General features: G+C 53.7%; 1 protein-coding gene across 3 annotated transcripts in view; it reads left to right on the top strand.

The window, feature by feature from the left end:
• DAGLA (diacylglycerol lipase alpha) overlaps nt 1-7245 on the top strand; it is a 35862-nt gene extending 28617 nt beyond the window's left edge. For all 3 annotated transcript variants that reach the window (XM_075566938.1, XM_075566940.1, XM_075566939.1), the window contains exons 11-20: nt 189-272; nt 362-439; nt 562-642; nt 1374-1516; nt 1798-1866; nt 2100-2172; nt 2375-2571; nt 2821-2950; nt 3110-3303; nt 4457-7245. In XM_075566938.1, coding sequence (XP_075423053.1) covers nt 189-272; nt 362-439; nt 562-642; nt 1374-1516; nt 1798-1866; nt 2100-2172; nt 2375-2571; nt 2821-2950; nt 3110-3303; nt 4457-5372 — 1965 coding nt within the window. In that variant the 3' untranslated portion in view covers nt 5373-7245. The remainder of the gene's footprint in view (nt 1-188; nt 273-361; nt 440-561; nt 643-1373; nt 1517-1797; nt 1867-2099; nt 2173-2374; nt 2572-2820; nt 2951-3109; nt 3304-4456) is intronic.
• The last annotated feature ends 1193 nt before the right edge of the window (nt 7246-8438 follow it).

Below are 8438 nucleotides of genomic sequence, written 5' to 3' on the forward strand. Positions count from 1 at the left end.
GGGGGGTGATGTCACTTCTGTGAGAAGGCTTTAGTCTTTAGCAGGCCACGCGTTCTCCCCCTCACCACACAGGTTCACACGGCTCTGTAGTTCGTGGTTGGTTTGTGAGTCCAGGTTTAGTGGTGAGTGGAGTGAGAAGGGTGGAGTCCTCCAGGGGGTCACATCTCTCCCCCCCCCCTCTTTCGCAGGTTTACGAGACGCCGTTCTTTGTGGCCGTGGACCATGACAAGAAGAAGGTGGTGATCAGTATCCGTGGGACCCTCTCTCCAAAGGTAAACGAGCGCTCGCCCCTGCAGATCCCAGGAGAGCTCAGTGGAGGCGACTACTGGAATCTGACCGTTTCCCTCTCCTCTGTTCTCAGGATGCGCTGACAGACCTGACCGGAGATGCAGAGCGCCTCCCAGTGGAAGGGCAACATGGCACATGGCTGGGGCACAAGGTAGGAAGCCGAATCTTTTTAATGTGTCACTGGAATTTTCACTTATATGCCATATGTCTCCCGATCATACTCGGGTCTCCCAGCTCTGCCTGTGCGCTCACACGCGTGTCTTGCCACCCCAGGGGATGGTTCTCTCGGCCGAGTACATTAAGAAGAAGCTGGAGCAGGAGATGGTGCTTTCCCAGGCGTTCGGCCGCGATCTGGTGAGTGGTCACAAAATGATGCGACAGAAAGTTGTATAAGCGAGGTAGGGGTGTATCACACAAAGTACAGGCACATGGAAGAGAAGCATTGGGTTATCTATTAACCATGAGGTGGTTTGAGAAGAAGAACTTAGTAACGCAGAGTGGAGGGGAGTAGTTGAGGGGTTTGTTTACCAGGTGATTGATTATTCAACTTGAATGTCCAGGACACTGATACACTGGGTGGTGTGAGGGCACTCTGGGCTATCTCGTTTGGATGCCAGGACACTGATACACTGGATGGTATGAGGGCACACTCTGGGCTATCTCGTTTGGATGCCAGGACACTGATACACTGGGTGATGTGAGGGCACACTCTGGGCTATCTAGTTTGGGTGCCAGGGCACTGATACTACTAAGATCCAGCGCAATCTGTCAGACCCTCTCACTTCCAGCAGCAGTGCCCTGGCATCCAAACCAGATAGCCCAGAGTGTGCCCTCATACCACCCAGTGTATCAGTGCCCTGGCACCCAAACCAGATAGCCCAGAGTGTGCCCTCACATCACCCAGTGGGGTGATGTGAGGGCACACTCTGGGCTATCTGGTTTGGGTGCCAGGGCACTGATACACTGGGTGGTATGAGGGCACACTCTGGGCTATCTGGTTTGGATGCCAGGGCACTGCTGCTGGAAGTGAGAGGGTCTGACAGATTGCGCTGGATCTTAGCGACTGCCCCTGTGTTTGTTGTTAGGGGAGAGGGACCAAACACTACGACCTGATTGTGGTTGGACACTCGCTTGGGGCAGGCACCGCTGCCATCCTGTCCTTCCTGCTGTGCCCGCAGTACCCATCACTGAAGTGCTTTGCGTACTCCCCGCCAGGGGGGCTACTAAGGTAAGTACCTGTTTTAACATGGTTATGTCTTTACAGTCTCTCTACATCTACGTGTGAGCTTACACCTCTGCCGTATCTATTCAGATTTAGGGGAGAATCTAGTGCCTGAAGCAGCCATTTTCAGCCGAAAATCCCCATACATTTTTGTCCGTCAAGGCCTGAACTGCAGCTTCGGATAATATAGAATAAGGGAGGGCGGGAGTATAAGCCATGTCTCCCAATAAGAGCACACCCCCCCCCCCCCCTGCCTCCCAGGTAATGCCGACTCTTTGCTTTTGTAGTGAGGATGCCATGGAATATTCCAAGGAGTTTGTTACTTCTGTGGTGCTTGGAAAAGATCTGGTTCCCAGGTAAGTTGTTGAGTCTCGGGCTCGGGAGCGAGACCCTGCCTGCGTATGCCCGAATATTCTCCGTGTTCGGCATCTGTGAGTCTCCCTCTGCATGAACGGGACACTTCCTGCATGTGCTCCCTGGGTAGGGTAGGAGAGTCTCCCTCCATACGGAGAGACGCCTCCTGCCTTCGCCGGGGATGTGCTACCTGCCTGGGGTCTACGAGTCTTACTCTGTCTCTCATTTGCTCCAGGATCGGATTGTCGCAGCTGGAAGGTTTCCGCAGGCACCTGCTGGATGTTCTTCAGAGAAGCAATAAACCCAAGGTGAGCTGCCCTCCACACCATGCCTGAAACATTACTAGAGTCTGCGCATGCTCTTAATACGCTAATGTACTGGACACTGCTTGGGCCTTGATCCTGTGCACGCTGGGTGCTGCGTGGGCTCTGTCCCGTGCATACAAGGGCACTGCATGGGCTGTGCTCTTGTTTCCTTTTCCTATTCTCTCACCGACTGCTTCTCTCCCAGTGGCGGATCATCCTTGGTGGCACCAAGTGTATACCCAAATCGGAGCTACCGGATGAGTCTGAAGGGGTCACCGTGCCCAGCAACCGGCTCTGGACCCACCCCAGTGACCTCACCATAGCGCTGTCGGCAAGCACGCCACTTTACCCGCCGGGGCGAATCATCCATGTAGTGCACAACCATCCCGCAGAGCAGTGCTGGTAAGTGCTGCCCACTGCCAGGGGGAACCAAGGAGGACGTCATTGACCGCCATCAGTCTGAGCTCTGTGACATTGTGACACCAATGTGGGAGTCATTGTAGTGTGACTGGTCAGTTTGACCTCTCAGTGGCTTGCAATAAGGCACCAGGATGGATGGGGGTCACTGTAGTACTCGCAGTCAGACAGGAGGGGGGGGGGCTGTTGTACATTTTTTCCCCAGCATACTCATCGCCTCCGTCTCTTGTCCAGTTTCTGGGAGCAGGAGGAACCAACGTACTTCGCCATCTGGGGAGACAACAAAGCGTTTGAGGAGGTGATCATCTCCCCGGCCATGCTGCATGAGCACCTCCCACACGTAGTGATGGAGGGGTTGAACAAGGTGAGGAGACGAGGAGGTTGAGCAAAGTGAAGGGGGCATAGGGGCAAGGCTTGAAAAAGGTGAAGTAGCAATCAATGATGACCAAGACAAAAGGGCATGTCACAGCTGTGTCTGCTCTGCCCCACTATGTCACATTCCCCATGCTTGATCTGTCCCCAGGTCCTGGAGAATTATAACAAGGGTAAGACGGCACTACTGTCAGCTGCCAAGGTGATGGTGAGTCCGACAGAGGTGGATCTGAACCCGGAGCTGATCTTCCAGCAGCAGCCCCACCTCCCACTCCCAACCCTAGAGGTGATACCCGCCATAATGCTCGGGACCCACAGCTTTGACCGGAGGAACAGCAGCACCAAGTAAGAGAGAATATAACATGACTGTGTCTGCGCCCCTGCTTTGCTGTGACTTCACTCTGGCCCTTTGCATGCTATATACATACCAGTGTTGCATATACATGTGTGCAGCTAAGCACAACTCTACTGAAACATTCACCGTCTCTTTCCCCCTCCGCGGTCTCTCTCTTTCCCCTCCCCCTCCCCGATCTCTCTCTTTCCCCTCCCCCTCCCCGATCTCTCTCTTTCCCCTCCCGATCTCTCTCTTTCCCCTCCCCCTCCCCGATCTCTCTCTTTCCCCTCCCCCTCCCCGATCTCTCTCTTTCCCCTCCCGATCTCTCTCTTTCCCCCTCCCCGATCTCTCTCTTTCCCCATCCCCGATCTCTCTCTTTCCCCATCCCCGATCTCTCTCTTTCCCCATCCCTGATCTCTCTCTTTCCCCATTCCCGATCTCTCTCTATCTCCTCCACAGTCTCTCTTTCCCCTCCCCCCTCCACGGTCTGTCTCTCTCTTTCCCCTCCCCCTCCACGGTATCTCTCTTTCCCCTCCCCCCTCCACGGTCTCTCTCTTTCCCCTCCCCCCTCCACGGTCTCTCTCTTTCCCCTCCCCCCTCCACGGCCTCTCTCTTTCCCCTCCCCCCTCCACAGTCTCTCTTTCCCCTCCCCCCTCCACAGTCTCTCTCTTTCCTCCTCCTCAGCGTCTTTCTCTTCTCTCTCTCCCCCCCCCTCCCTTCTGCCCCTCTCTCCCCCCCCCTCCCTTCTGCCCCTCTCTCCCCCCCCCTCCCTTCTGCCCCTCTCTCCCCCCCCCTCCCTTCTGCCCCTCTCTTTGATTTTCTCTGTATAATGAAGGATGTTCTGTCACTTTTTTTTTCTTGCTGTTCCATGGCCTGTTTGTGTGCGTGAGTTTTATCAGACTTTCTCATAACTCTTCTCTGCATCTGTATCCATTCCCTCTTTCTCTCTCCACTTCTCCGTCTCTTGTATCAACGTCCGATCATTGGCTCATTTGTCTGTTTCCCTGCTTGTAGCTCCCCTTTCACCATGAACCTTCTGTTCCTCCTCTTCAATATTCCTCTTTCTACTCATTCTCATTCTCTTTTCTCTCTCCCGCTGATCTCATTCTCTTCCCTCCTTCCTCCTCTTTTTAACATTCGTCCCCCCCTCCTCTTTTCCCAAAGGAGTAAGCAGTCAGAGATCAGCCTGGAAGGTTTTTACGACTCGCGCCTCCTCTCCCCAGTGCTGAAGGACCCCGTGGAGCTCCTCTTAATGAGCACCAAGGACTGCCTGGCGGTGTCTCTGCAAGACCGCCGGGCCCCGCTGGCCACAATGGAGAGCCTCTCCGACAACGAGTCAGTCTACAGCTTTGACTCCCGACGCTCCTCTGGCTTCCGCAGCATCCGCGGCTCCCCGAGCCTGCGCGCCGTGCTGGAGCGCGACGAGACGCACTGCTTCTTCATCGACCCCGCCATTCCTGAAGAGAACCCGTCATTAAGTTCCCGCACCGAGCTCCTGGGAGCGGACGCCCTTTCCAAGCACTCGCAGGAGAGCCAGCCCACCGAGGCCACTCATAACAGCGGCCGCTCCTCGCCGGGAGACCTGCCCCCCTGGGAGGAAGAGGCGGGAGGGGAGGCCGGCAGGGCTTCCACCCCAGCCCTGGAGGAGCTGGCGCTTCAGAACGGGCGTCTGGCAGAGGTGCCCAGCCCCCAGGTGCTGGAGTTTGCAGAGTTTATAGACAGCCTGTTCAACCTGGACAGCAAAGCCAGCTCACTGCAGGACCTCTACCACATGATGGTGTTGGAGGGCACCGACCGCGACATGCCAAAGTCTGTCAGCGACCAGGAGATCCTGCTGCGGGCACAATACGAGCCCAACCTGGTGCCGAAGCCCCCCCGGCTCTTCGCCGGCTCCGCTGACCCATCCTCCGGCATCTCCATGTCGGCCTCCTTCCCTCTCAGCTCCTCCGGGGAACTCATGGACCTCACTCCTACGGGGATGAGCAGCCAGGAATGCCTGAAGCCCGACCCTATCCGGACTGCCTCGCCCACTGGGACTGCTCACGGCAAGCAGGAAGAGCTGCTCATCTCTGCGCTCTAGCGAAGAGCCAAGGGGGGGGGGGTGGGAGGCGGAGAGCGGGTGCTGAATCTGCAAGGGAAAGCAGCGATAGGAAAATGAGTCTGCGAAAGGTTTCATCCCAAGGACAAAGTCTAAGTTGCACTAAGAGGATGTCACCCAGTGGCCACCTTCAAGCTCCTGTAACAGCCAAGTGTCATTACCAGCCTGTGTCATAGGTCTGTGAAGCTTTGTGCTTCATAGAAAATGCGATGGGGCATGCAAGGGTTATATTGCCGCCCTCTGGGGGGGGGCACGCAGGGTCACATGTGCACCATCTGCCCGTGAGGGGCGATGCTGGGTCGCATTGTCACCCTCTGCCTTTGTTACCTCCCTTATGTGCCCTTTCCGTGTCTCCGGTGCCAGATCTTCAGCGAGTTCTCATGTGGACTGCGCGGGTGCTGAGCAGCGCCCAGCGAGGTTCCCGTAGCGTGAGGAACTGAAGGGACTTTGTGTGTGTGTGTGTGTGTGTGTGTGTGTGTGTGTGTGTGTGAAGCAGCACTATGTGTTTGTTTGTATTACACTGCAAGCTTTAGCATACAGCGGCTGGTCCAAATCAGACTCCTGAGCTCAGACTTTGCCGCCCTGCGTAATATTGATCCATAGGAAAGCAAACCACGAGTACTGCAGCCAACACCCGAGTACAGAGCCAGAACCATTCCACCCTGACACCAAACATGAATATCAAGCTAACTTATTCCCACCGTCCCTGCCAGAGAGGCCTGCCACTCAGTCTATGGCTGTGACCTGAACAGGACTCTTTGGCAGCTAATACATAGATAGCAATAAAAGCTTTTGGGGTTTCACGTGTCCTAACGTTAGCATGGAACAATGCTCCTGGGTGGGAGGCAGAGGAGCCTGGTGATGTCTCGCTGATCACTTGTGACGTTAATATACCAGTTGCAGCTCCGAATATTTCAGCAGGGGCTGCTGAAACGCGCCACGCTGCTTCCCTTGTGCGTGGATTTACAATGCGTCGCTGGCAGAGAAGATAATCTAGGTAGCATCGTGCCAAGAAGATTGGATTTCAAGACTCCGATTTGTATAATGTCCATTTAATCCGGAGCATTCCCGGTCTGCGCTCCAACTACGAGGAGTTGCCAAACCTTCCCATGTTTCTAGTATCGCTGCCCCCTGTTCCAACCTCTGTCTGGTCCCTCCCCCCCAAGCATGGGCACAGATGCCACTCACAGCTTTCTTGTGACTTATACCTCACCGGTGTTTTCTCCAAACCCTTTGTGTTACAATGGTGTCAGTAGGAACGACCTACACCCCTTCCGTGCCAGCGAGGAACAGCTGAAGTGATGAGAGAGGAGCTTTTAGCCTGTGTATGGATGACGTGTAAGTGCGTGTGTGTGTGTATATGTATGTATGTATATGTATGTGTATATATATACATATATAAATATATATGTGTATATGTGTATATCTGTGTGTGTGTATATGTTGTATAAATGTAAAAATATTGCATGTGTTTCCCGAAAGTGTCATTAGCCCCGTGTCCCTGCTGTACCCAAGTGCAGCACGTATATAAGGAGAGAAGTGCCAAGCTACATTATGCTGTCTGAGATGGCAATTGATTTCAATGTTACTGATGCAGCCTGCTCTGTATTTAAAATGCAAAGCATTGTGGGCAGCAAAGGGGGGTAGGCGAAGTATTGTTCGGTGGACAGTTAACGTAGGTTGACCTCAAAGGACATTTGTCTCTATTTTTTTTTTTTTTCAACCTCATCTACTGTGTGACCCCATTGCTGACCCGTGATCTCTTTTATCGTAAACGTACCCCTTTAGATACTGTTACAGAGGAGAGACACCGTCTCTTCCCTTCGTTTGGTATATAACCGCGATGTTCTGCGCATGCTGCGTTGTGTGCTTATTTTGTTGTCATTAATTTGGTAGAGTTGGGGGGAGAAGTCATAGGAAGGCCGGATCGGCCGGAAAGTTTTGCACTGCAGCCCCCCTAACCCCACCCCCTCCCCCCCCCCCCAGCTCTACGGCTTACGGTCTGTGTATAATTTGATGGCTTATTTATTCCTCCGGTGGCTTTTGGGGTATGTCCTCGGCTGCCGGCTGCATCTGTTTTCTGTCTGTCTGGTGTTGCGGTACCTCCCTATATTTCCCTTTCTATCCTTCGGACACTCTTTGCTGACGCGGTTGGAGCTGCGCGATTAGTGCGTGCAAAGCCGGCAGTGCTGAAGTCAATTCATGTCCTTTCCACACGAGGTATTTCATAAGGACGAAATGGGGGTCCCCAAGTGTTTACATGCCGCACATTTCACTCATTATCGGGATGACCACTAACGATGACCCATCTGCTCCCATCGCTTACGGAAGGTTTATTCCACGCCATGAGCTCCGTTTCTCACACACACTGTGTTTTGTGGAGTGCGACTACTTTTGTAGGATCCATAGCTTGCATCCTCAGTTTGCCAAACGTCTGCCATGAAATGTTGACTTAATCAGCCTAGCTGCCTCCTGCACTTCCTGAGGCCAGGCTGGCACAGGTGCCCTTGGGCACTATTGGGTATTCACATAGTGGGTTTGCACAGCTAAGTTAGATGCCACCTTGTCATGTCCCATCTGGCACTTTAAGCCTTGTTTTATGAGGGAAACGGCTTTCGAGAGTTGGGTTATCAGCTATTAATTTGCCATATTTGTATGTTATGTCATGTATAAAATCGTTGGCACCCTGAAGTTGGGTTGTGAGCTGGTACTTTACACAGTTCTGCTCTGTTACGTCACTGCCAGGGCAGTGGGCACTCAGGCGTGGCATACCATCTGGTAGTACAATCTTGAGGGGCTATCAGATCACCTCTCCTCCTGAGTGCCTTATTGCCCATTGGTTCCAGAGCCTGCCGCTGCATTATTATCTTCCTGTGCAAATGGTAGGAATGCCTTGGTTTTTATAAACTCTGGTGCCAACCCCCACCTTTCACCCTATGCCCTTTCCTGTCTGATGCCAGGCAGCATGGCACCGTTGAACCCCTGGCAGATCACAAGCTAACATGCATGTCCCTAACACACTCACATCTCAGTCTTGTGCCATAATCG

The sequence above is a fragment of the Ascaphus truei genome, chromosome 12, assembly GCF_040206685.1.
Source record: "Ascaphus truei isolate aAscTru1 chromosome 12, aAscTru1.hap1, whole genome shotgun sequence".
Lineage (NCBI taxonomy): Eukaryota > Metazoa > Chordata > Amphibia > Anura > Ascaphidae > Ascaphus > Ascaphus truei.